Source organism: Amblyomma mixtum, chromosome 5, assembly GCF_055824585.1.
Source record: "Amblyomma mixtum isolate Tamu chromosome 5, ASM5582458v1, whole genome shotgun sequence".
In the NCBI taxonomy this organism is placed as follows: Eukaryota; Metazoa; Arthropoda; class Arachnida; order Ixodida; family Ixodidae; genus Amblyomma; species Amblyomma mixtum.
This window is the reverse complement of record NC_143016.1, coordinates 53,533,510-53,560,967: the sequence shown is the minus strand read 5'-3', so window position 1 is coordinate 53,560,967 and position 27,458 is coordinate 53,533,510. Positions and strand designations below refer to the sequence as shown.

General features: G+C 48.7%; 3 protein-coding genes across 5 annotated transcripts in view; all 3 read right to left on the bottom strand.

Annotated features, from left to right (window-relative positions):
* The window catches only part of LOC149342187 (uncharacterized), a 47,334-nt gene extending 27,264 nt beyond the window's left edge, over window positions 1-20,070 (bottom strand). The window contains exons 1-2 of one of the 2 annotated variants that reach the window (XM_089544458.1): window positions 19,762-20,070; window positions 8,612-11,293 (exon numbers count right to left, since the gene is read on the bottom strand). The gene's annotated coding sequence lies outside the window, so the exon portion shown is untranslated. The remainder of the gene's footprint in view (window positions 1-8,611; window positions 11,294-19,761) is intronic. The other variant, XM_089544460.1, reaches the window with a different exon arrangement.
* Window positions 1-27,458, bottom strand: part of LOC149342185 (uncharacterized) — a 93,326-nt gene that overhangs the window by 37,147 nt on the left and 28,721 nt on the right. The gene's annotated exons all lie outside the window — the stretch shown is intronic.
* On the bottom strand, window positions 1,167-8,596 carry LOC149342188 (uncharacterized). Of its 2 annotated transcripts, none has more exons than XM_089544463.1 (3): window positions 8,153-8,596; window positions 4,649-5,036; window positions 1,167-1,462 (listed from the first exon to the last, which is right to left on the bottom strand). In XM_089544463.1, exons 1-3 carry the CDS (start codon window positions 8,163-8,165, stop codon window positions 1,456-1,458), a joined length of 408 nt encoding a protein of 135 aa, XP_089400589.1. In that variant the 5' UTR covers window positions 8,166-8,596; the 3' UTR covers window positions 1,167-1,455. The 2 variants fall into 2 exon arrangements, with proteins under 2 accessions (XP_089400589.1, XP_089400588.1); XM_089544462.1 differs by lacking the exon at window positions 8,153-8,596 and adding an exon at window positions 5,329-5,845.

The window sequence follows — 27,458 nt, the reverse complement described above, 5'->3', positions numbered from 1 at the left end:
CGGACCTGCGAATTAATGTTTTAAACCCCCTTGGCTGGCGCTGTAGCTGGCTTCCGAGAAACAGTGGACCCTTCAGTCGCTGTTTCTCGTTTGGCTTGGTTTATTGGAACCAATAAAATACCAATTCGGAACCATTTTGATGACAGCAAAAACGTTAAATAACGAATTCCTCTTGCCGAGGCATAGTCGGCCTTGTCGATGGCGAAGGCTAATCAGATATTCTCGCACGTGGATAACGGACACTGGAGTATTGTCTAGCGACCTGGCAGCCGCGAGTCAAGGTTTGGTTTCGTTTACGAGGTTTAACGTCCCAAAGCGACTCGGGCTATGAGACACGCCGTAGTGAAGGGCTCCGGAAATTTCAGCCACCTGGGGTTCATTAACGTGTACTGACATCGCATAGTACACGGGCCTCTCGAATTTCTCTTCCAAAGAATAGTTCGGTGGTATTTCTGGCGCGTTCCGACTACTGCCCTGCCTCTACCCTTATGCAAAGTTAATAAAACTGACTCTCCAAATGCCACATCCACCACATGGCTTTGGACACTTCAGGCTGACCACCTAGCGTTAATAGGTCTCTCGGCGCATAATGTGACGCCGAGAAGAAAATATTCTTCCTCTCTCTGCCAACATCAGTGTTAAATAAAATAGCCACAAAGTCCAATCTACAACGTTTAATCTGCGTTAAAGGAGCAGCAATAATTTTCTCGCCGCATGTACGTTTGCACGTATCTCGAAAGCGGTGCGCAACAGCACTGACGCCTGTCCCCAGCGGCGCGTAGCAGACGAGGCATCCGCTTCCCCGCAGTGGCGGAAGCGCCACCTGAGCGTCGCCACAGCTTTCAGCGGTCGCCCCATAGGATGTGGTGGTCGTAGACGCAGGCGCCTCCCACGTTGTCCGCTGCTCGATGAGCCTCGTCGGGTTCCCGTAGCGCCGACGTTTGTTGGACCCAGCTGCCCTGCAGCTACACCTATAGGTCGTAGCTGGCGAGGGTGAAATCTCCCGAGCCGAGCGGAACCCTCAGATAGCGGGGCGTTGAGGACCCGACAGCGAGGCTCACAAGCGGGCGACGAAGAAGGCGGCGGAACCTCGCACGCTTGCTACGTGGCCTTGCAGGCGAACGCTCCTGCTCCGTAGACGCGTCCACAGGATGTTGGCTCATCGACGATGTAGCCTCGTGGAAACGCAGCAGCCGGGCTTCTTCACACAACACTTGCGGAAACTCCGCTGAAAAGCGTTCCGCAGAGGAAAAGGCTGGCCGTTGCACGAAGCTCTGGTGTAAACTGTCGACAGCTCCGGCCAGGCCTTCATTGTCACTCTGCCTCCGCAAGTGCTGTTCCCTTTGGTCCGTGTGTGGCTGCTGCGTCTGGCGGCCCATCTGGCTGCGTCTGCCTTGGCTGGTGGTGGCACAGGGGTGGTGGCAGGAGGCCATCGCGATGCGATCAGCACAAATTTTATCGCCTGCAGGAAAAACAAAATAATCCGTTATGATGAACGCCCCTGTTCAGGGCGCGATGCCTGAAATGTATTTCACCGCGCGGGGGCGTGACAATGCTCACATTTCGAGGTCGTGCTCCTTAGACTGCTGCTGCAGTGTTACGTTCAATCAGTCTCCATGACTGCTGTAAATTCAGCGTCAGTTCGTGCTTAATGTAAGCGCATGTCACTGTATAAATCGAAGGACACAGCTTTTAAGAAACCGCAAGCACAACGAAGGAGCATATTGTTCTGAGAGGATGCATAGCAACGCTACAGCAAGAGCGCACGGTCGACATCTTTGGACCTATGAAATGAATTCATTGAAAATCCTTTATTTTGAACTGAAGGCAAAAGGTCACTGTCGAGGGAGCAAAGGAATTGGAGATATCTGCAACTACGGTGATTATTGCCGAACTTCACCCGCCGCCAAGATAAAGAACGCCCCCACCCATTCCGTAACAGTGAAGCTTCCTCCCTTATATACTTGGAATCGTCGGGTGCAATTAAGTACGCCGAAAGGACGAGATTATTGTGTTGCATACGCTGTCTATTGGAAGGATCACGTCCACAAAGCAGTGCAAATATTTTTGCTGACATCACTGAGTGAATATAGAAGCAAGGAGACGCCAAACGGCCCGGAAACAGTTGACGCGTTCCAAGAGACGCTCGCTATACATGCCACCACTTGTTCGCAAGAAACACGATTGTGAGCTGAAACATCGCCTATTCACGTAGCTATACTTTCATGCCATGATGAGCCCTCCTAACATCCGGCTATTGTCTGCCAGAACGTGGACACAAATGCGAACGCAGAACGCCGCTGAACGCTGAACGCCGCAGAACGCCGCTGTTCGGGACCGAATAGTTTCTCATCGGACAGCTATCGCGAGCGCTTACTGTCCGAAGGCGCTGGAATGAATGCAGCATTAGTAGAGAATTGTCTGTGCTCGGTAGTGAAACGCCAACGAGGCATAGACGGGAAATGGCTGCCAGACTTTAGTCGCCAGGAGTGTCTGCGCGGGACGCGAGCGTCTCTACTTCCACAGAGGCCCAACCAAGCCTTTGGTCAATCAAAATAAAAGGAGCGCGAAAAGTACGGATAACGCAATAGAACCAAGGTTACAAACAACTGGCCCATTCCGAAAACATCTTTGCAGAAGAAAAAGCAATGTTGTTAACCTGAGTGCGAGCTTCATGAACTCTATCTTAGGCCTAATGCAACCCTCGCGTCGACCTCGCCTGAGAGCTGTCGATCAGAGGAAATAGTGGACAACGGAACTCAAGTCCCGTAAATTTCTCCCGGAAGAACTATACTAAAGGGAGCGAACACACCAAAAGAAAAGAAACTTCACTCACTCAGAAAGACGTCGTCCCCCTCAGAAGTCTGTAGCAGTACATTGCGAGCACGGGAAGCAGCTGTTGTAGCTGCACGATCTTAAAGTGGAATAAAAGGAGCACCCACCGTCAATGCAAATGTTGCCAGCATGGATATCTAGCATCCATTTGATGATGATGATGTCCTCAGGCTTAATGGCACATACCCACGGCGGGGGATTAGAAAGGGTGCATAGCGAATACAAACGCACTCATGTACAGGGAATGGAGTATTTTGATAATTTTGGGACACAAAGTTAGAATTTGTACAAAACAAAAAAATACGGAGAAGGAAAAGTAGTGAATTCACATTCTAGCAGAGGAATCTCCCAGATGCAATTATATAATCGTGAATATATCGCACTCTGGTTTCAGGGCATATCCCTTGGCGCTTGCCCTGAAGGATAGGAGAATCGGAATAGATAGAGGTAGCCCAAGCCGAGCGAGGGGGATCTCCAAGTAAATTCTACGGAGAGCAGCGAGCCGCAGACAGGAGAGGAAAAATTGTTCTATAGACTCAATTTCGCCACAAGACCCACAAAGGTTGGATATCGAAAACCCCGATCGGCATAAATAAAGATTAAGCCGCGGTATCCTGCAGCGCAAAAGGGTCATGGACACCTCACACTGCCTCGAACTGCACATCCGCACACTCCAAGGAAATGCCAGGTGTTGAAAACCCCCTGCAGCAAGGAGAGGCTCATGGCTCAAGGAGTGGAGACGTTGGAATCGCTGAAAGCGTGCTAGAGTGCCTCTTGTGTAGTTTCTACATGCTTGTTTGGAGTGCAAAATGTGTCCGCACTATGACGTCACAACCTGAATATGTGATTGTCAGTTCAATTCAAGTGAGTAATAAATTAGTGGATTAATATGTCATAAAAATTGATGACGCGATGCCGTTATTTTATTGATAATTAAGATGAGTAATTAATGGTTATTAACAAAATGAATTAAGGCAAATAAGATTCAAGATGAAAACGATGAAGTAATAATGGTGATAATAAGTGATGATGTCACAGCAAAGTCACGCAACTTTTTTGTTAACCACTGAGCCACCGCGCAATCATCGGGAGTGGGACAGGTTGGGCGGCAATAAAAAGAACTTTATGCATGAACTATCACAACTGGTATCGCACGCTTTTTCGCCCTCAAGATTAGTGCATGAGCATTAAATTTCCTTGCCGCGTCATAGTTGATTTCGCCGATGGCAAGGCTAATAGGATGTTGGCGGACGTGGGTAAGGGCCACTAGAGCATTGTCTTGCGTCCTGGCAGCCTCCAGCCTATTTATCAAATTAAGGAGATCTTTACATCGCGCTCCATCCACCACATGGAGTTGGATGCGGTCAGGTCTACTGGCTGACCACCTAGCGTTAATAGGTAGCTCGGCGACTAATCTTACGACAAGGAGGAGGTGACATTCTTCCCCTATTTGTTAACATCAGCATTCAATAAAAGAGCCACAATGTCCAATCTGAAACATTTAATAGTGCGTTGAAGGTCCGGCAGTAATTTGCGGTCCACTATCACCTCTGCACCACCTGAGCGACGCCATAGCCTCCGGCGGTAACCCGTGGTCATAGACGTAGGCGCGTCCGTGTTCTTCTCTGGCTGGATGAACTTCCGTCTGGACCCCGGAGCACCGAGGTTTGTTGGAACCGGCCGCTCAGCACCTACACCTATAGGTCGTAGCTGGAGAGGACGGATTCTTCCGAGCTGCGCGGAACCCTCACATACCGGGGCGTTCAGGTCCCGTCAGCGAGGCACACGAGCGGGTGACGGAGAAGGCCATTACCCTTGCAGGTAGAGCCTCGCACGATTGCTACGAGGCCTTCCCGGCGAACGCTCCTGCTCCGTAGACGCGTTCAGAGGATGCTGGCTCGTTGACCATGTAGCCTCGTGGAAACGCAGCAGCCGGGCTTCTCCGCACAACACCTCCGGTAACCCTGTTGAAAGGAGACCCGCAGAGGAAAAAGCTGGCCGTTGCACGAAGCTCTGGTGTAAACTGTCGACAGCTCCGGCGAGGCCTTCGTCGTCACTCTGCCTCCGCAAGTGTTGTTCGCTTTGGTCCGTGTGTAGCTGCTGCGTCTGGCAGCCCATCTGGCTACGTCCACAGTGGCTGGTGGTGGCAGAGAAGTGGTGGCAGGAGGCCATTGGGCCGAAATAAACACAAATTCTGTCGCCTGCAGGAAAAACAAAATAATCCGTTATGACCTACGTCTTTGTCGAGGACGTGATTCCTGAAATGTGTTTCACTATGTAGTGGCGTAACAAAGCTCACAACTCGAGATTATGCTCTTTGGACTGTGCAGCTACAGTCTTTCATGTTCACTCAGTCTTCCATAGCTCCTGTAAATTCAGCATCAGTTCGTGCTTAATACAAATGCATACGTCACCGTATGAACCGAAGGGAATTACTTTTCAAAAACAGCAAAAACAAAATTAAACGTCTGCTACTCGCGTAGCTATGCTTACATGCCACGATGAGCCTTCTTAACATGAATCTATCGTCCACAAAAACTGGGACACAATTCGAACGAAGGACGCCGCTGCTCGGAAGCAAAAATTGTACCGTCGGACACGGTTCGCGAACGCCTACTGTTCAAAGGCATTTGAAAAAATATAGCATCGTAGCATCAGCGGAGAATTGGCTATGTTCTCGGCTGAAACGCCAACGCGGAAGAGAGGGGAACGGCTGCAAGACTGGGTCAGTGGACGCCTCTATCGAGCTTTGACATAGTGCGTGGATTGGTGAGACAGATGTGGGCTGCATACGTTAGCGCTGACAATAGAGAGTTCTAGTATTGCGGGCTTTGCGTAATTAGAGAGTTTTAGTATAGCGTTAGCGTGATAGCGGACCTAAGGGAAATTACGTTAGCGTGCCGCAAGCAACTTATCCCCACAGACAGTTTTAGTATAGCGTTTTGAAAACGTTAAACGCCATCTGCTTGACATGGATGCGAATGGTCCTTCTAAAATGGTCGACACGGCCGCTAACTTGCGAAATTATAATATTTCCGAATTTTTTATACGAATTATTAGTGCAGTGTTCATTTTCGTCTGCAAAATGACCCCGAAATTACAATAAAATAAAATAAAAACGTAAAACAATAACGCCATCTAGTAAAGGCAATGTTAACTACAAGCCGTTGGAGCAAGAATATTTGCCATCACATGACGTCTAATGTTCAAAAAACTTATGTAAATTTAATAGAAACTCTTTTTACATAATTTAAGTCCATAAAACATCACGAAAAACCTCCAAATCTATTTCTGTCTCGTTCCAGACGTTTTTGCTAGGTTTCTGCTGCGTTTCGGGCCGTTGCAGACGGTAGCAGTGCAGCTTGAGTTTCCATTAGGCTTGCGCGCTCCAGAATCGAGAGCGTATCTCAAAAACTGGGCTGAATTGCAGCTTAAACTTTATCGTCGAAGCAAGGTAAGTCATAGCGAAAACCAACAACACCAGTAGTTGCCGGTAAACATGCCGACCGGAATCGCAAGAGCTGCTGAATCGGTTGAAGCGGGCGGCTCTCGCTTGAAAGGACGCTGCCATGTTTCCACGCTAAGGGCGCAAAAGCCGCAACGCTAAATTCTGAAAATTGCGTGCGTACGCTAACGCTATTTCCCCGTTAGCGTTCTGCGCATGCGCACTCTGGACCCGCTATTCCGCTATGCACGCAATTACGCAAAGCCCGCAATACTAAAACTCTCTATTGAGTGCATAGAGGAATAGCGGGTCCCGAGTGCGCATGCGCAGAACGCTAACGGGGAAATAGCGTTAGCGTACGAACGCAATTTTCAGAGGTTAGCGTTACGGCTGTTGCGGATTTTGCGCCCTTAGCGTGAAAACATGGCGGCGTCCTTTCAAGCGAAAGGCGCCCGCTTCAGCCGATTCAGCAGCTCTTGCGATTCCGGTCGGCGTGTTTAGCGGCAACTACTGGTGTTTTTGCTTTTCGCTATGACTTACCTTGCTTCTACGATAAAGTTTAAACTGCAATTCAGCCCAGTTTTTGAGATACGCTCTTGATTCTGGAGCGCGCAAGCCTAATGGAACCTCCAGCTGCACTGCTACCGTCTGCAACGGCCCGAAACGCAGCAGAAACATAGCAAAAACGTCTAGAACTAGACAAAAATAGATTTGGAGGTTTTTCGTGGTTTTTATGGACTTAAATTATATAAAGAGAGTTTATATTCAATTTACAAACGTTTTTTCAACATTAGACGTCATGTGATGGCAAATATTCTTGCTCCAACGGCTTGTAGTTAAAAATGCCTTTACTAGATGGCGCCACTGTGTTACGTTTTTATTTCATTTTATTTCAATTTCTGGGTCATTTCGCAGACGAAAATGAACGCTGCACTAATAATTCGTTTAAAAAACTCGAAAATATTATACTTTGGCAAGTTAGCGGCAGTGTCGACCATTTAAGAAGGACCGTTGACATGCACGTCAAGCAGATGGCGTTTAACGTTTTCAAAACGCTATACTAAAACTCTCTGTGGGGATAAGTTGCTTGCGGCACGCTAACGTAATTTCCCTTAGGTCCGCTATCAAGCTAACGCTATACTAAAACTCTCTAATGTTGTAGCAAACACACAGCACTGCAGCAATAGGCCGTAGCGTTCATTGTGTGAGCTAACTCTCGCGGTCAACCAACCATTCACAGCCACCTGGCAATCGCCAACCGCGGGTGGCCAACAGCGTCTGTGCAGGACGCGAGCTTCTCTGCTCCCTCAGTGGCACAGCGAAGCATTTGGCATATTTAAATTGCAGGGAGCGCGAAACGTACGGATAGCGCGATCCGACCAAGGTTACAAACAAACAGCCCATTCTGAAACCCTCTTGACTATCGGGCAAGGAGACACCAAACAGAACGAAAGCAGTTAAGAACGATGCGTTCCAGGAGACGCTCGCAACATGGCACTTCTTGTTCGCTAGAAACAAGAATGTTAGTTAAGTCACCTGTTCACTTAGGCACTTACATGCCAAGATCAGCCTTCCTAAATGCATCATGGCACTTCTTGTTCGCTAGAAACACGAATGCTAGTTAAGTCACCTGTACACTTAGGCACTTACATGCTAAGATCAGCTTCCTAAATGCATCATGGCACTTCTTGTTCGCTTGAAACACGAATGTGAGTTAAAAGTCATCTATTCACTTAGGCACTTACATGCCAAGATCAGCCTTCCTAACATGCTTATATTGCCTACTATAACTTGGAAAGAAATGCGAACGAAGGACGCCGCTGAAAATGTTCGGAACCAGTGCATCGTCGGACAGGTATCGCGAGCGCTTACCGTTCGAAGGCATTTGAATGAATGTAGCGTCACTGTAGAATTGGCTATTATGTTCGGGAGTGAAACGCCAACGCAGCCGAGACGGGCTACAGCTGCCAGACTAGGACGCCAGCAGCGTCTGTACGGGACGCGAGCGGCTCTGCTTTCACTGAGGCCCAGCGAAGCATTGGGCGAAGTATTTAAACTGCAAGGAGCGCGAGCGCACGAAAGCGCAGCAATGATATACCAAGATTAGAAAAAACTAGACCATTCATAAATCCTCTTTGCAGAAGAAAAATCCACTTTGTTCGCCTGAGTCATGAATTCCATCTTAGGCCTAAGGTAACCATCGCGTCGACCTCCCTTCAGAGCTGTCGGTTAGTGAAAATAGTGGACAAAGTATCTGAGCTCTCGAAAATTTTTGTCAGAGGAACGATGCGGAAGGGTGCGCAACAAAAAGAGAAAAGAAACTCCCCTTACTCTGAAAGATGTTCCACTCGGGAGATAGTGCCAACGTTGGACTGTACTACTGTCAGCACGGGAAGCAGCAGTGGCGCGATCTTCCAGAGGAATGAAAGAACGCGATGTCAATGCTAACGTTGATGATGATGATGTCCTCAGGCTTAATGGCACATGTTGCCAGCATGCATAACTGCTCATGCTCGAGGAGCAAGTGACGTCACATGGCGCACATCTGGAAAGCAGCGCACCGCCCACATCTCTCTCTCATCACCCCACGTTCCTACAAGCACGATTCAGGCGTCCACTAACCCAGGGAGCCATTATGTGCACTTCTTTACCTTAAAATGATCGGAGTGTAAAACGTTGTCAACGCCAACACCAACGAAGACAACGAACGTCGACGGCCTATCCAACGCAAGCAGCACACATGCGTCACTACCACCATGTAGTTAAGGTACGACTGAGGTGTCCACTGTTCCAAGAGGGCAGTAATGCGCCTTTTCTTTGTTTTGGGTCAGTGGACACCTGAATCTTCCTTGTATATACTAGTACGCGGGGCGAGAGAGAGATGTGGGCTGCAGGAATTGACGTTTGCCGCCAGAAACGCGGCGCAGAAGCAATAGGCCGTCGGCGTTCATGGCGTTGGCGTTAACGCGATTTCCGCGCCGTTGCTTCGGCAGCTCTACTCGGGATGGCCATTGGTCAAACCACAGCGAATTTTTTTTCGCTCCCTTCAGATCACATGCATTTATTTTTCGCTTCTTTCAGATCACTGAACAAGTTTTTTCTTTTGTTTAAATGGGCGCAAATTTTGATAGGCTCAATTTCTAAGAGGAGGCCCAAATGTGTTTTCGGGCTTATGTAATGATGATGATGTCCTAGGTCCTAATGGCACATACCCACGTAGGCGGATTGGCCAGGGTGCATTGACTATTTTACCTTTCCGGCCGGTCTTCTTTGCCCAGCAGGGAAAAAAGAAACGAGCACCCACGCAAACAGTTGGCGACAAGGTCGTTTAAAAAGAAAGTGGTTAATTCAGAGTTGCGATATGCGTGCCCACAAAAAATGTGTCACTTAATATAGCGCACTTTGGAGCAAGTGGTTCAAGCAGGGCCGCCTAGATCGGGCCTGCCAATTAATGTTGTAAACCTCCTTGGCTGGCACTGTAGCTGGCTTCCGAGGTACAGTGGACCCTTCAATCCCTGTTTCAGGTAAGTGTATGCGGAGTACTGCTGGAAAAACCGTTTCTCACAATATTTCGTGATTAGCAATGCTAAAGCGCAGACAATGGAAAGAAACACTGCCAACACAGACAACACGAAACAGACGTAGCCAGCAGCTTGTCATGCACCTCATGCCCAACATTATCGGAATTCTGAAAATTAGATCATTGCAAGATTATGTCGCGGAAATATTGAAGGTAATGGCCAATTCTTCTGATATATAGTAAAATCTTTTTTTTTTTTTTCAAGTGTTTCCATGGATCTCATCGGGCACTTAAAAGTGCCATAGGAAACCAACGGGGAGCGCTTTTGAAAATAGCGAGAACTTAAACTCCTGCCGAGGCATAGCTGGCTTCGTCGATGGCAAGGGCTAATCAGATATTCTCGGACGTGGATAACGAACACTGGAGCATTGAAAGCTGCGGGTCAAGATTGAAGAATAGTTCGGTGGTGCTTCTGGCGCGCTCCGAATACTGCTCTCCCTCTATCATTATGTAAAGTTAATAAAACTGGCTCTTCAAATGCCCCATCCACCACATGGCTTTGGACACTTCAGGCTGACCACCTAGTGTTAATAGGTCTCTCGGAGCTTAATGTGACGCCGAGAAGAAAATATTCTTCCTCTCTCTGCCAACATCAGTCTCAAATAAAATAGCGACACAGTCCAATCTACAACGTTTAATCTGCGTGAAAGGAGCAGCAATGATTTTCTCGCCGCATATACGTTTGCACGTATCCCGAAAGGGGTGCGCAACAGTACTGACGCCTGTCGCCAGCGGCGCGTAGTAGACGAGGCATCCGCTTCCCCGCAGTCGCGGAAGCGCCACCTGAGCGTCGCCACAGCCTTCAGCGCTCGCCCCATGGGATGTGGTGTCTGTGACGCAGCGACCCCCGCGTTGTCCGCTGATCGATGTGCCTCGTCGGGGTCCCGTAGCGCCAACGTTTGTTGGACCCAGCCGCCCTCTAGCTACACCTGTTGGTAGTAGCTGGCGAGGGCGAAGTCATCCGAGCTGAGCGGAACCCTCAGATAGCGGGGCGTTGAGGACCCGACAGCGAGGCACACAATCGGGCCATGAAAAAGGTCATTACCCTTGGCGGCGGATCCTCACACGCTTGCTACGAGGCCTTGCAGGAGAACGCTCCTGGTCCGTAGACGCGTCCATAGGATGTTGACTCATCGACGACCTAGCCTCGTGGAAGCGCAGCAGTCGGGCTTCTCCGCACAACACTTCCGGTAACCCTGTTGAAAGGAGATCACCACAGGAAAAAGCTGGCCGTTGCACGAAGCTCTGGTGTGAACTGTCGACAGCTCCGGCCAGGCTTTCATTGTCACTCTGCCTCCGCAAGTGTTGTTCGCTTTGGCCCGTGTGTGGCTGCTGCTGCTGGCGACCCATCTGGCTACGTCTACAGTGGCTGGTGGTGGCAGAGGGATGGTGGCAGGAGGCCATTGCCACGCAATAAACAAAAATTTTGTCGCCTGCAGGAATAACAAAATATTTCGTTATGACGAACGCCCCTGTCGAGGCCGCGATTCCTCAAATGTACTTCACCGTGTGGTGGCGTAACAACGCTCAAAACTCGAGGTTATGCTCTTTAGACTGCGCTGCTGCAATGTTTCATGTTCACTCAGTCTTCCATAGCTGCTGTGAATTCAGCATCAGTTCGTGCTCAATACAAATGCATACGTCACCGTAGAAACCGAAGGACACTACTTTTAAAAAACAGCAAGAACAAAAGAGCATATATTCGATAGTTCTGAGAGTATTCTTAGCATGGCAGCAGCCAAAGTGCACGGTCGACATCCTTGGGTTTATGAAAGAAATTCATTGAAAATACTTCATTTTGAGCTATAGGCACAAGGCTACTGTGGGGGGGATCAAAGAAATTGGAGATATCAGCGATTTTTACCGAACCTAACCCGCTTCCAGAACAGCGAACACGCACGGGCAGCCATCTATTTTGTAACAATAAATCCTCTTCCCCTATACTTGGGGGCATCGACTGCAATTAAGTAACGCCGAAAGGACGCGACTATCGTGCTGTATACGCTTTCGTTTGGAAGGGTAACGCAAGCAAAGTAGTGCATACTTTTGCTGGTATCGAGTGACTGGAGAGAGAGATGCCAAGCGGCACGAAAACACTTTAAAACGATGCGTTCCAAGAGACGCTCGCTATACATGCTACCACTTGTTCGCAAGGAACACGAATGTGAGCTTAAACGTCACCTACTCTCGTAGCTATGCTTACATGCCACGATGAGCCTTCTTAATATGCATCTATCGTCCACAAAAACGGACACAAATGCGAGCGAAGGACGCCGCTGCTCGGAAGCAGAAAGTGTACCGTCGGACACGGGTCGCGAACGCTTACCGTTCAAAGTCATTTGATAAAATCTAGCACCGTAGCATGAGTGGAGAATGGGCTATGTTCGCGACTGTAACGCCAACTCAGCAGAGACGGAAAAGGGCTGCAAGACTTAATAACTGGCTGCCTGGGTCAGTGGACGCCTGAATCGCGCTTATAGGTATGTACAGGTGCCCCAAAAGTAATACGGAGCACGCGAGCGGTGGCCGAAATGGAAAAAAACTGCATGCCAGCGCGCTCTATCAGCAGATGCGCGGCAAAGAGCGAAGGGACGTCGGCACATCCGGCGGACCCATCTAGATAACTTGATGCTCGCGTTATCGCCACCACGAGCGAAGTTGCGCTGCTACCATCAGTGCTCGCTAGGGGCGCTTTCAATACATCATGCAAGGGTTTGTTGTTTGTCCGCGCCGTGTAGAAAGTGGCGTTTCCCAGCAAACCATGAATATGCAGAGGATGTCCACTAATGGACCTAACGTCCAATGTCTATGTATGATATCCTCTGCATATTGAGAGGACTATCGGATTCAGATATCAGTTAGTGGATATTCAGATGACATTCATACATGTTTTTCTTTCAGCACAGTGGAAGATTTGGAAATTTGCAAACAGCTTACCAGGAAACACATTAAAATTATGTTGCCTTTAGATTTTAATTTTTCTTGGTTTCGCAATCTGAAGTTTTCAGGAATGAATTATTTAAGCAGTCAGCAATTACATGCTTTGATTTTATTTTATGCAAGCAAATGCATGTGCAGTACGATTATTTGAAGAAACGTCTCAAGTTAGACGGAAAGCCACAAACGCCGCGAATTTCAAACCAGAACCGTAACTAGAACTCTATTGACATTAGGCAGTCCAACGGCCATGGGCATCATCATTAGCCGCGGCGGCCGCGAAGCGATGTTTTCTTGGTTCCTTTCAGCCATAGTAAGAAACTCTATGCTTTCAGCGTTCCTTTGCACATTTTATTTTTTCGCGTGTTCACATTTTCTTCGTTGTGGCGGCAAGCTTGTGCGCGTCGTATACCGTCCTGTGCCAGCATTGTGCAGTGTACAGGGGGACTACGTGAAGGACGGCAATAATGGTGAGTTTTTGCACACTTTTCTTTCAAACAAGTGTTAGTGCAGTTGCAGTTGTGCAGTTTTCGTGCTGGCGATTTCACCAGCCGGCTTATCAGTTCGTGGAGTGCATAGATAGCTTAAAAATGCGTGGCGTTTAGTTAACTGGATTTGTCCCCGAAGCGGAGACATGGTACAGTAGTGGCGCGGGAATGCCTGTGGCGGCCGCCTGGCATGCTATGACCCTCACTACAAAGGTAGACAGTTTCCAGTCTCCGGCGGCTCAAGAAGACAGTTTTGGCAGATCTTGTGTTGGTGTAAAATTTGCTAACAGGTCCCCTTTCGTTGCTGCTCTTCTCTTCAAAACTAAATGGGCTTTGTTTTAAGTCAAGCTCTTCTGTTTAAATTTGCCTTTTGCGGTCTGACATTGCTTTTTCATCTTTGTGCTTTTAAAAAAACCTTTGTGGGTTCTTTCTTACTTGTAATTTTCTCCCATTTCAGTTGTTGCTCACTTCATGATATTTGGTTCTTGACTATTTTTGTCTTTCAGCTTGTGGTTTCTATGACTTTTGCTGAAAATTTCTTTTTATTGCAGTGTGTCAATGCAAGTAGTGCTGTGAAAATTCTTGCTACTGTTCGTGTGCCCCAGTACGGGGTTACATTATATAAAATGAGAGTTGCAAATTGTAAACCTGTAATGCAACTGGGTGTGACCATTCTTCTCTCCTGTTCATTTTCAGGTATTTTGGAGAGTATGTTCAGAAAAGAGGCTGTCTGTATGTTGTCACTCACTAGCTGCATTTGCTCCATCAAGACAAAGAGCTGGTATGAAACTGTTTTTCGTGCTTCATTCTTAGGTTATTAGTCGTGACCTATGGAAAGCAAATAGCTTTCACCAAATATATTCTAGTTCTTCATTAAAGACAGGCTAATTGCCAACTACTGCCACATCTTTCGTCTTAACATAACGCATAAAAATTCAAGCAATCACGTTTCACTGGCGAAATTAACTCACTTGAGTTAAACCTGTTTTCTCACATGTCCCAACTTTGGTTCCGCAAATGCTTTCATGAAGCACAATTTATAATGTTCGGTAATGATTAACATACATTTATAGCTTCTGGGTCTGGAAAGAGCTTTGATTTTAGACGTCTCCAAGGCATGTTTCTATGTTAAACTCCAGGTTTCTACAATAAGGCTAAGGCACCTCAACAATAACTATTTGGTTTTCTACAGGGTCGCTGACTTTCTTTCTAACTGCACATCATTTGACTGTTAATGCAACCAACTCTTATGGTGTTCCAATCCTTTCAGGCATGCCTCAAGGATGTGCTTTAGCATGTTAACTTTTTCTGACCTGTATTAGCAGTTCATTTAGTGTTGTTTCTGCTTGTTTTTTGTTGCTGATTGTGTCAGCTACTGCTTAATAACTGATGGTTCTGACACTGCATCACTTCAGACTGAATTCAGTAACACTGTGTAACGCTTTCTCTAGAATGTGGAGCTTTACTTTCTGTTACAAATTTATGAGCATTTCTCATAACCAGGCACCCTGTTCTTGTTATTTTTACAAATAGTTGCCTGGACTTTCTGCATAGAAGTACTTTAGCATGCATTACACAACTTTTAGCAAAAATTTATGGAAGTCCAACTAGTATTGCTTAAGTAATATCAAAATCTAATTGCATGCTGATGCATTTAGAAAACAATTTTCACAATGGCAATGAAAAAGTACGTGCCAGCCCATTCCAATTTTGTTCCCATCCGTGTTTCCTCATGCTGCATTCCCCGATTATGATCTACCAACCAGACTTATTACAATATCGACCATTCATGGCTCTTTTTTCCATGTGTGCTTTCATACTGAATGTGTCCTATCGTTCTGCATAGATGCTGTTCGATCGAACAAGATGTTCTCAACAACACTGGCCGAGATAGAAGAAGTGGTAAAAAAATGGCTGCAGCATGCGTCCTGCAGGCGGAAGAAGCTGCAGGAAAGGCACGCAAAGAAAACTGAGGCAAATTGATTCCCTTATACCTTTTGTGAGCTTGAGACTGTTTTTGTGTGTACAGTGATGACCAAAAGTATGCTTGTCTGCATAGACCTGGCATACCCAAAGGTTACATTCCAAACCTCGTGTTATCCACTTTTATGGAAAAAGATACTTTTGATTTTTGTGAGCATTTGTGTGCACACTATTAGTTTTTTGGTTTGCTGCCTCATGTAGCCTAACATTTTTAGTCCCCTGTTACACAATTAGGTGCACTGCAAATTCACAAAGCTTGGAGCGTAGTCTGCGTAGCTTAGATTGTTTCATTTAAGGCTAATTAATTGAGCAGATAGAACGCTTTGTATACAACTGAAAGAGCAAATATATTTCACAAAATCGTAAGCTTGGCACTGTGACCTCCAATGTTTTGGTGGTAGATTTTGGCCCTATAACTGATGTCATTTTTTTCTCAGAATTCGGTTTGATTTGGTTCATGGGATTTAACGTCAAAAAGCAACTGGCTATGAGGGACACTGTGTGGAGGGATGTGGATAATTTTGACCACTCTGGGTTCTTTTTATCATGCACTGACATTGCTACACAGGCATCTTGCGTGCCTGTGTAGCACGCAAGGAGGCTACACAAGCACCTTCCATGCCTGCGTAGCCTCCACAGCCAGGATCAAACCTTGGGTTGCCAGGCTCAATAGTCGAGTGCCCTAACCACTGACTGGTTAGAGCCCATGTGCCCTTACATCACATCTGTCTTCAAAATGATTTGAAGATGCCTAGGGTGACAATTTCATAGATCTGGATTTTAAAAATTTTGTTTCCAATTTTTTAGCAGTTTCCATACCTAGAAAACGTTTGCCATTTGTGTTCTCTCTCCGCTGGAATGATAAGGACTGTTTTGAATCGAAGATTGTTTTATGGGGTTTAACGTCCCAAAGTCACTCGGGCTATGAGGAACGCCGTAGCGAAGGGCTCAGGAAATTTCGACCACCTGGGGTTCTTTAACGTGCACTGACATCGCACAGCATACGATAAATGGCGCCTAAATGCAGTCACTTTCTGAAAAGTTCTGTGATTTAGTACAAATAGCACATCATTGAATGTTTTGATTCCTAGTTGCATTTGTATTCGCCTGTAGTGTCATTCTGGAGCAAATTTTTTCCAAGCAGAAACTGCTTTAGCATACACGTTTTTCTCCACAAAGTGCATTTTTTAATTACTTGACTACTATTTAATACTATGTATTGTGCTCTATTATATTCGCAGGCCACTCGAAATCAAGTGGGGACCTCTCCAGAGTAGGCGTCCGCCATTCCTCATTTTGCTTGGATTGTGCCTGCACCTTGGCTTTGTCACAGTGGTGGGGTACCTGACTGGGTAATAAAGATACATAAGAATAATGGTGGTCTTGCCCAGTGCTTTGTTATATTGACACAGCATCATTACATTCAGCGTAGAAAACCCGGCACCTCCCTCCACAACCCACAAAAATATTGGATGAATATCTATTCAGCGTCCATTAAATATCTCAGAGTGACCATATGTGGCCAAAATATGGACATTATATAAACATCCACTGTTATCAAAATGAAGCTCATATGGATATTCTATGGACATAATATGAACTTGTGAGAATATTATATGGACATCTGATATTTTATAAATTATATTATATGGATATCCCCTGAACATTACTTGGTTGGCTGGGTTGGCAGAATGCATTTTTTGCTTTTTCAGGAATGCCACTATATTCAGCCTGCCAGACCGCCGTGGTTCGCTCTTCGCTTCGCGGCGAGTTTGTGACAATGAAAACAGAGCAAATTTCACCGCATTAGCAAAAACGTTGCTCGAGTGCTTATACTCGTCACCGCACAAACTCGCCGCTATGTGTAGCACAAACTTCGGCTGTTCCGCAGACAAAGATAATGCAGTTCCTGGCGAAGCATAAAGCGCACGGTGTCGATGGCAAATATTACTGCACGGCCCGGACGAGCAACATACCATGAGGTATTGAAAGCACCCCTGGCGGGCAGTAATGGTAGCAGCGCAGCTTCGCTCGTTGAGGCGATAACGCGAGCATCAAGTTATTGAGATGGGTCAGCCGGATGTGCCGACGCCCCTTCGCTCTTTGCCGCACATCTACTGATAGAGCGCGCTGGCATGCAGTTTTTTCCATTTCGGCCACAGCTCGCGTGCTCCGTATTACTTTTGGGGCACCTGTACGTGGGGTGGAGTGAGAGAGAGTGATGTGGGCTCCACGCGTTAGCGCTGACAACGCTGTGGCAGACACGCGGCACTCATTGGGTGAGCGATCTTTCGCGATCAACCATTCACTGCCACATGGCAGCCGCCAACAACGTCTGTGCGGGACGCGAGCGTCTCTGGTCCCTTAGTGGCCCAGCGAAGCATTTGGCCAAACCTTTAAATTGGAAGGAGCGCGAAACTTACGGACAGCGCGATAAGACCAAGGTAAAAAACACAGCCCATTCTGAAACCCTCTTGACTATCGAGGAAGGAGACGCCAGACAGGACAAAAGCAGTTAATAACGATGCGTTCTGAGACGCTCGCAACATGGCACTGCTTGTTGGCTAGAAATGTGAGTTAAAAGTCACCTGTTCACTTAAGTACTTACATGCCAAGATCAGCCTTCCTAACATGCATATATTGCCTACGAGAACCTCGGCCGCAATGCGAACGAAGGACGGCACTGAAAATGCTGTTCGGAACGAAACAGTGTCCCTTCGGATAGGTATCGCGAGCGCTTACTGTTCGAAGGCATTTGAATGAATGTAGCATCAGTGTAGAATTTTCTACGTTCGGGAGCGGAACACCAACACAGCAGAGACGGGCCACGGCTGCCAGACTAGAACGCCAGCAGCGTCGGTGCAGGACGCGAGCGGCTCTGCTTCCACTAAGGCCCAGCTAAACATTTCGCCAAGTATTTAAACTGCAAGGAGCGCCAATGTACGAAAGCGCAGTAATGAAATACCAAGATTAGAAACAAATAGAACATTCATATATCCTGTTTGCGGAAGAAAAAGCCACTTTGTTCACCTGAGTCATGAAATCCATCTTAGGCCTAAGGTAACCATCGCGCCGACCTTCCTTTAGAGCTGTCGGCTAGTGAAAATAGTCGACAAAGTGTCTTGAGCTCCCAAGACGCGCTCTCGCCGATCCAACTCGCACAAAAGTGATCTGGGCTCCTGGCCACCAGGGTCTACGAGGCAATGAGGCCGCTGATGCGGCCGCCCGAGCGCTCACACACCGGGCTCCTCATCCTATAGCTCTCATGGCTCAGAAGCTCATAAACCGCTTCTGCGGTTCCGCGAAATCCTAATTTATTATTGCGACAGCCACCGTCTCTACCCGGCACCTGCCAAGGGGTTGAGTAAGGCGGAGGAGCGAACTCTGCGGCGCCTGCAGACAGGAACCCTTCTCTGTCCTGCAATAGTAAAACACTTCGATCCGAACACAGATGGGCGCTGCCCGCACTGTGGAGAGATCTGCGATATCTTTCACATGGTGTGGGCATGTACTCAGAATCCTCACCTTCCCCCCTCCCCCACCCCCACCCGAGAGGCATGGGAGACTGCCCTCCTCAACTGCTCCACACTGGAGTCCCAAAGGGCTCTGGTCAAGCGGGCGCGAGACGGGGCCTCGTCATGCGGTGTCCCAGACTAAGGATACCGACCATGCAGCAGGGTTTTTTTTTTTTTTAACCCTCAAGCTCTCTTTGATTAAAGTTTTTCACCACCACCACCACCACCCGGAAATTTTGCCGGAGGAACGATGCCAAAGGGAGCGCACACGCAAAAAGAAAAAATCTCTGCCTCTCCCGTAACCGAGAGTAGAGTAAGCATGAAATGTTTACGGGCATAATGTCATCTCGGTGGACACCCGAACCGCACCGTACAGGAAGGGAGGAACGCCACCACCCGTTCAGCGCGATGCCTTGCCATTTGAACGCAAGGTTTTTTGAGGAAAGGAAATGGCGCAGTAATTCTCTGCCATCTCGGTGGACACCCGAACCGCACCGTAATGGAAGGGAGGAACGCCACCACCCGTTCGGCGCGATGCCTTGCCCTTTGAACGCAGCGCTTCTCCCCCGGGCCCCTGTGCGCCTGCGCGGCTTTGCTTCGATGCGCGAAGCCCCTAAGAGATCACGTATGGCAACGAAGTGTATCGTGGTATTTATGTGCTTTTTGCACGCGTTATTAAAAATCGGAAATTATAATTCCGTGCATTATCAAACGCACAGCTCGACTGATATCTTGATAAACATCGAGAAGGCACTGGCAGCAGTTATTTTTTGTGACTCGTTTGGAGACCAACCGGCGCTTGCATGCCGGTCGCGTAGGAGGGCTTAGAGAGTCTCGTTAAATCTCGTTAAGTCTCGTACGGTGCCCGGATGTTCTCGTTTCAGAGCCCGGATGACGGTTCTCGGTCTCGGCGTGACGTCATCACACTGCCGACAACGGGAGCTAAAAGCATTTCATGCTTAAAAAAAATCCACTTACTCTGAAAGATGTTCCACTCGGGAGACTGTACACTGTCAGCACGGGAAGCTGCTGTTGCTGTGGCACGGTCTTCCAGTAGAATGAAAGAACGCGCCGTCAATGCTAAGGTTGATGATGATGATGTCCTCAGACTTAACGGCCCATGTTGCCAGCATGACTATGTAATGTGCTTCTAATGCGCTTCCTTCAGATCACTGAACAATATCTTTTTTTTTGTTTACACGGCTGCAAATTTTGAGAGGCTGAATTTCTACCAAGAGGAGGCCCAAATGTGTTTTCATGCTTACTAAATGGTGATGATGTTCTCCGTCTTAACAGCCCATACCCTAGGCGGGGGATTGGCCAGGGTGCATAGCTTATTTTGTCTGACCGGCCGGTCTTCATCTTTTTCTCAGCAGGGAAAATAAAAATTCAGGGGGCACTTTGGCTCTCTTAAGTGCTGCAAGGCGAGAGCGTTTCCTGGCGCACCGGTTTTTTCTCCGTATTGTAATTTTTTTTATTTTAGTTGTTTTTAATTTTGTTTCTAATTTTCATTTTTTTCATTTTTTTTTCGTTTCTTTTTTCATTTATTCTTTATTTATTTTTATTTTATTTATGGAACCCATGCATTCACTACATGAACCTTTATTCATGCTCATTTCCGGGCCACCGCGGTGGATCACAGGTTATGGCGCTCGGCTGTTGACACGAAAGCCGCGAGTTCGATCCCGGCCGCCGGCGGTCGAATATTGATGGCGGCGAATTTCTAGAGGCCCGTGTACTGTGCGATGTCAGAGCATGTTAAAAAATTCAGGGGGCACTTTGGCTCTCTAAAGTGCTGCAAGGAGAAAGCGTTTCCTGGCCACTGTTTGTTTTTATTTACTTTTTATTGTCATATTTTGTTTTTCATTCATTTTTTGCTCCTTTTCTTAACTTTATCGTTTTTTATTTTTATTTGCACATCTTATTTTTATTTTGTTTTTATTTTTGTTTATTTTCTTATTTTAATTTTTTTATTTTCTTATTCTTGACTTTACTCCTTTTATTTTATTTATGAAGCCCATGCATTCACTAGATGCGCCTTTATTCATGCTGGAACCTTGAGCCTTTTAAGCAGTGACGCCGAAAGGCGGACGAATCTGCCGACGCGTCTGTCGAGACGGCTGCCGACGCGTCTGTCGACACTCCTGCCGACGCGTCTGTCGACACGGCTGCCGACGCGTCTGCGGACACTCCTGCCGACGCATCTGTCGACACGGCTGCCGTCGCGTCTGCTAACGACAGTATGAGGCATTAAAGGCTTTCGCCTTAATAACCCCAGGTGGTCGAAATTTCCGGAGTCTTTGACTATGACGTCCTTCATAACCCGAGTTTCTTTGGGGCGCCAAACGCACAAGGAACATAAGGAACGAAAGGAAGTGACGCAGACGTCCACTTCAAATGCCCAAGGCCCTGGTTCGCTTCCCAGCCTCGACACAGTTTCTTTTTTTATGTGGTGACGCGGAAACGCGGACACACTTGCTAACATTCCTTGGTCACGACAGCATGAGGCATTAAAGGCTTTCGCCTTAAAATTGGCTGTGGTTTACCTCTGGTTAAACCTGGAGGATTGCGAAAGCAACATCTGCGCGTAGCCATATACTGTTCCGTGAGCTACATTGGCCACAGTCTCGCCGTTTCGCGTGCTCTCTTGCTCGACCATAATGCGCATACGCAAGGAGCAAGTGACGTCACTACGCACAGCGGGCGTGCCTGGCCGCGCGCGCTCGCTTTCCCGTGTTTAAAATGATCGGAGTGTAAAACGTTGACAACGCCAACGCCAATGAACAAAATGAACGCCGAGGGCCTCAGCGCCGCGTTTCTGGCACAACCTTGTCAATGCCTGCAGCTCACATCTCTCTCTCATCGCCCCACGTACCTCTAAGCACGATTCAGGCGTCCACTGACCCAGGGAGCCATATGCGCACTTCCTTTCCTTAAAGTGATCGGAGTGTAAAACGTGATCAACGCCAACGCCAATGAACACAACGAACGCCGACGGCCTATACTTCAGCGCCGCGTTTCTGGCGCAACGTTGTCACAGCTATGGGCCGTCCAGCAGGTCCTCGGGGCGCTCGAAAGGCAGGGACCCAGCGAGCCGGCAACGGCGAGCGGAGACCCGCGCCGAGTAACGGCAGCCTCGTAGACGACGTAGGCCCTCGTCGGGGCGCGCGAGCGCCCAACTGCAGGCACAAATAAAGTTTGTTCCAATCCAATGTCAATGCTAAAGCATGCAGCGCACACCTGTCCCTACCGCCACTTAGATTGAAGCATAGTTCAGGTGTCCACTGTTCCACCGGGCCCTCACCTCACGCTACCTATATCCTGGCATAGCAGAGCTAAGCCACTGCCAATTTCAAGGCGAAAGCCTTTAATGCCTCATGCTGTCGCGACCAAGGAACGTTAGCAAATGTGTCCGCGTTTCGGCATCACTACTTAAAATAAAGCTCGTGTCGAGGCTGTGAATCGAATTAGGGCCTTTGGCATTCGGAGTGGAGACGCTACGACACCACCACGAAGGCTCAGGGTTTGAGCATGAATAAAGGCGCACCTAGTGAATGCATGGGTTTCATAAATGAGATAAAATAAATAAATAAAAATCGTGGCTCGGCGCACAAGGAATCGTTGCGCTTCCTCGTCCTCGCTGGCCAGCAAGTGCTCCCACTGCATCACTCTGGGGTTTATTCTTGGCTCTAAGTCTGCCTTAGGGCAGGTCCATGTTATAATGTAGGTTTACCCTGACACCACGGACATTCGTCTGCATGTTGTGAAGGGAAAATCTTGTGTAGTTTGTGCAGGTGTGGGCAGGTACCGGTTTGTAGTCTGCGCTATTCTACCGCCTCCTCTTTGGTGAGCCTTTTGTGTTGGGCTGGGTAGCGTTTCCGCTGACCCCTGTAATGATCGGGTATATCTGAGTACGTGGGGGTAACTGGGTCAAAGGTGCCTGTGGTGCAAAGTGCTGAATCTGCTCGGTTGACGAATCCTCGAGCTAACTCGTCTGCTGCCACGTTGCCCGTTAGTGTGGACATTCTGTGCGCCGTGTGACGTCATCCGCTGCTTGCGCTTGCGCACCTTGGCCTTTCCCGAGCTCCGCGAAATGGCTCGGCGACTAGCGTAGTGTTGCTTTCGCAACAAAAAAGAAACGAGCACCCATGAAAACAGTTGGCGACAAGGTCGTTTAAAAAGAAAGTGGTTGATTTAGTGTTGGAGTATGCGTGCCCCTTAATATAGCAGGAAATATAGTGCACTTTGGAGCAAGTGGTTCAAGCAGGGCCGCCTAGATCGGACCTGCGAATTAATAAGTTTCAAACGCCTTGGCTGGCGCTGTGACTGGCTTACGAGGGACAGTGTACCCTTCAATCGGTTTCAGGTACGCGGATGTGGAGCCCAGCTGCAAGAACAGTTTCGCACAATATTTCGTGCTCAGCAATGCTGAAGCGCATGCAGTTTTTTTTTTGCTTTTTTGCTATGGAAAGAAAAACTGCCATCACAGACGATCACAAGAAACAGAGACGACCAATATCTTGTCGTGCCCCTCAAGTCCAACATTCTCGGACAAAAATTTTGAAAATTGTAAGATTGGAAGCTTATAGAACACCCCATAGCAAAGCACATCATTCTCTTTCTTGCGAATAACTTCTGTTCGTCACGACATGGATTCCGAAGTGGTTTATCCACTGTTTCACAAGTCATTGAAACGGTTCATGATTTGTGTGCAGCTTTAGATGCCCGCGAACAAACTGACGACATCTGCATAGATTTTGCCAAGGCATTTGATAAGGTTCCGCATGGTAAACTGGTAAACTGCTGTTTAAACTTCGGAATGCAGGTATTAATTCAGACATTGTAAACTGGATTGCAGCTTACTTGAGTGACCGTGTACAGTCCGTCCGCATTGGAAGGACTGGTGTGGTGGTCTAGTTCACTAAAGTTTTGTCTGGGGTTCCACAAGGGTCCATATTGGGGCCGTTATTGTTTTTGGTATATATAATTGTTGTGTCCCCATATTGCTTTTGTGTGTGTGCGCCCCCTCCTAACGACCACTCGCATTCCCCTCCTAACGACAGTTCGCATCCTCCTCCTAACGACCACTCAATCCTCCTCCTAACGACACTTGCCCCTCGTCGCACGCTGTCACCAGATGCCCCCCCACGGTGCGCCCCCGCACCCTCCTCCTGTTCTGGGAAGCCACTCCCTCCCGTGGACGCTTCTCAGCTCCCTCCTTTCTTCGGGCGGCCAGTTCGGCTCCTGCCTCGGTCGACGCTGGTCGCACCCTCATCGGCTTTAAATAAACGAAGTCTTAAAGTACCGTGTGCGTCTTTCGCTGCATTCAACACAGCGACCGGACACGACAGTGGCGACGAGAAAGTGGATTCGACCCGCGCTACGCAACGCTATTGACAAGCCATGGCTACGCGAGGGTTTCCCAATCAGATACCAGAGTTCAACGGCTCATCGTGGTCATCGTGGGTTGGACGCCTTCAGTTCTACTTTGAAGCTAACAACATCACAGACCCAGCCTTGAAGAGGGCCAACCTGCTGACGCTGTGCGGGGAGCAGACCTACGATACTGTCTGCGCCCTTATTCAGCCAAGCACACCAGCGGCAGTGTCTTACGACGACATCGTAAAAGCGCTGCAAAAGCACTACGACCCAAGGCCATCCGAGGTCTACAGCCGGGCTCGCTTCCAACGACGAGATCAACTGGGAGGAGAAACTGTGAGCGCCTACGTAGCCGCGCTCAAGAAGCTCGCTGCCGACTGCAATTTTGGAACGCTGTCGACAACAGCTACCGGGCAGGAGGGAGACGCAGCTTCTTCTGCTAACACCACCATGCTTCCCTTGGACGTGATGTTACGCGACAGATTTGTGTGCGGACTGAGTGACGAGTCACTGCAGCAGCGCCTGTTCGCTGAGAAGGACCTCACATTCAGCAAAGCTTACGACATCGCCGTTCGAGCGGAGAGCGCCGGTCACCAGCAGAGAGGGATTCGCCGGAACACCGAGCCGGTACACCAGACAAGCAACCAGGTGCGCAAGCCTTCTGTTGTTGTAAAATCGGTCAGAAAGGCACAACGCTGCTGGCGGTGTGACGACCAACACAACCCCCAGGGATGTCGATTCCAGTCAGCCACGTGTAATTTTTGCCACAAGCGAGGGCATATCGAAAGAGCATGCATTACGAAACGGAGACTTGCCAAGATAAAGTCACCTTCCCAGCCTAATCACAGCGTCAACGCCTCAGAGAATACGCCGCTATCTGATCTCCATGGAACAACATCAGCAACACCATCTGTGTTGTACGACCTGAACACCATGAATCTCGGCACGCGACCGAAGATTTTTACAGAAGTAAGCGTACATCACCAGCTGATTAAGTTCGAGGTGGACTCCGGCGCAGCCTGTACTCTGATCAGTGAGGACACGTTCCGAACTTCATGGCCATCTGACGCACCCGCCCTGCAACAAGACGACACGCACCTGCGAACGTGGTCAGGACAGAATCTGCCACTATTGGGCTCTGCCAACGTGCAGGTTAACTACAACGGCCAGACCCATACGCTACCTCTGCTTGTTGTGAAGGGTACAGGATCAAGCCTTCTAGGGAGAAACTGGTTTTCTCCACTAGGCGTGATGAAATGGAGTAAACATCAAAACGCCGATGCGCTAAGCCGTCTGCCACTAGACGCAACTGTTGACGAACCATTTCCACCAGGAGACGTTCTGATGTTCGAAGCACTGCCAGAACCTCCGCTTACAGCAGGCACAGTTGCAGCATCTACGCAGAAGTGCGCAGCTCTCCGGCTAGTTTACACAGCTGTTCAACAAGGCAACGTGCATAAACTCAAAGGGGACAACTTCGACGCTTACCGCAGGCGAGCTACAGAGTTGAGCACCCATCGCGGCTGCATCATATTTGGGTCCCGAGTTGTGATGCCGAGAGAACTACGCGCACAAGCTATGTCTCTCATCCACGCCGGACATCGGGGCATCGTTGCAATGAAAAAGTGTGCCAGAAGCTACATGTGGTGGCCTGGCATTGACAACGACATCGAAACAGTGGTGCGAGAATGCAAGCCTTGCCAGAGCAGCCGGAGCGCCCCGCCGAAAGCTCCTGTCCCAGAATGGGAAAAGCCAGACACACCATGGCACACACTGCACATTGATTTTGCAGGACCAATTGAGGGCTGCACTTTCCTTGTGGTCGTAGATGCCTACACAAAGTGGCTTGAGATAAGGCAAATGGGACAGACGACTTCGGCAGCAGTCATTGACAACCTCCGATCACTATTTGCAACGTTCGGCCTGCCGCGCAAGGTAGTGTCGGACAACGGAACACCGTTTGTGTCTGCGGAGATCCTCAAGTTTTATCGCGACAACGGGATCTCATCAGTTACATCGGCCCCCTACCACCCAGCGACAAACGGACAAGCCGAGCGCTACGTAGCCGAGCTAAAACGCGCCCTTGAAAGAGATCAGACAGGCTCGCTGCAGCGCCGCCTTGCGCGCTTTCTCTTCAAGCAGCACACGACGGTTCAGAGCACAACAGGCGAGACCCCCTCGAAAATGATGTTCGAGCGTGAAATGCGAACCCAGCTCACAGCCATCCTCCCCGAGCCAAAGGCAGAGACGTTCCGGGAAGAAAAAGCAATTCCGCGCTGCGGCACGCTTAATGAGGGGCAGCGCGTCCTCGCCCGACAGTTTCTGAAAAAGCCACGCTGGGAGGAAGCTACAATTGTCAGACGCATAGGCCTGCGCTCTTGGCTCGTCAACATACATGGCACAGTAGCACGCCGACATCTCAACCAGCTGCGTAGATTTACGACGCCGTCTGAGAGCTGTCCGCCAGCGGAGAGAACACGTGCACCATTTTCCCACATAGCCTGGCACCTCTTCCCAGAAGAAGAGACTTCGCCCAGGACAGACCTAGGAGACACAGCGAACAACAGCCAGCCTACAAGTGTTTCTCCCCCGAGCGCACAAAGCCAGCGCGCCTCCACGCGTGAGCGCCGACCCCCTGCACGATACCAGGCAACTTTCTAAGGGGGAAGGAAGTGTTGTGTCCCCATATTGCTTTTGTGTGTGTGCGCCCCCTCCTAACGACCACTCGCATTCCCCTCCTAACGACAGTTCGCATCCTCCTCCTAACGACCACTCAATCCTCCTCCTAACGACACTTGCCCCTCGTCGCACGCTGTCACCAGATGCCCCCCCACGGTGCGCCCCCGCACCCTCCTCCTGTTCTGGGAAGCCACTCCCTCCCGTGGACGCTTCTCAGCTCCCTCCTTTCTTCGGGCGGCCAGTTCGGCTCCTGCCTCGGTCGACGCTGGTCGCACCCTCATCGGCTTTAAATAAACGAAGTCTTAAAGTACCGTGTGCGTCTTTCGCTGCATTCAACACAGCGACCGGACACGACAATAATTGACCTTCCTAGTATTGTTGAATCACCTGCAAAAATAAAACTTTTTGCTGACGATTGCCTAATTTACTCTACAGTGACCGATTCAACAGATCAAATTAAAATCAACAGATGCCTGCAATATTCATATGACTAGTGTGTAAAATAGGGAATGTAAATTACTCTACGACGACGTTTGCACATATCACAAGAAAAAAAACAAGCTTTCCTTTGATTACAAAATTGGTGAAAACTCCTTGTCCAATGTACGTAGCTTTAA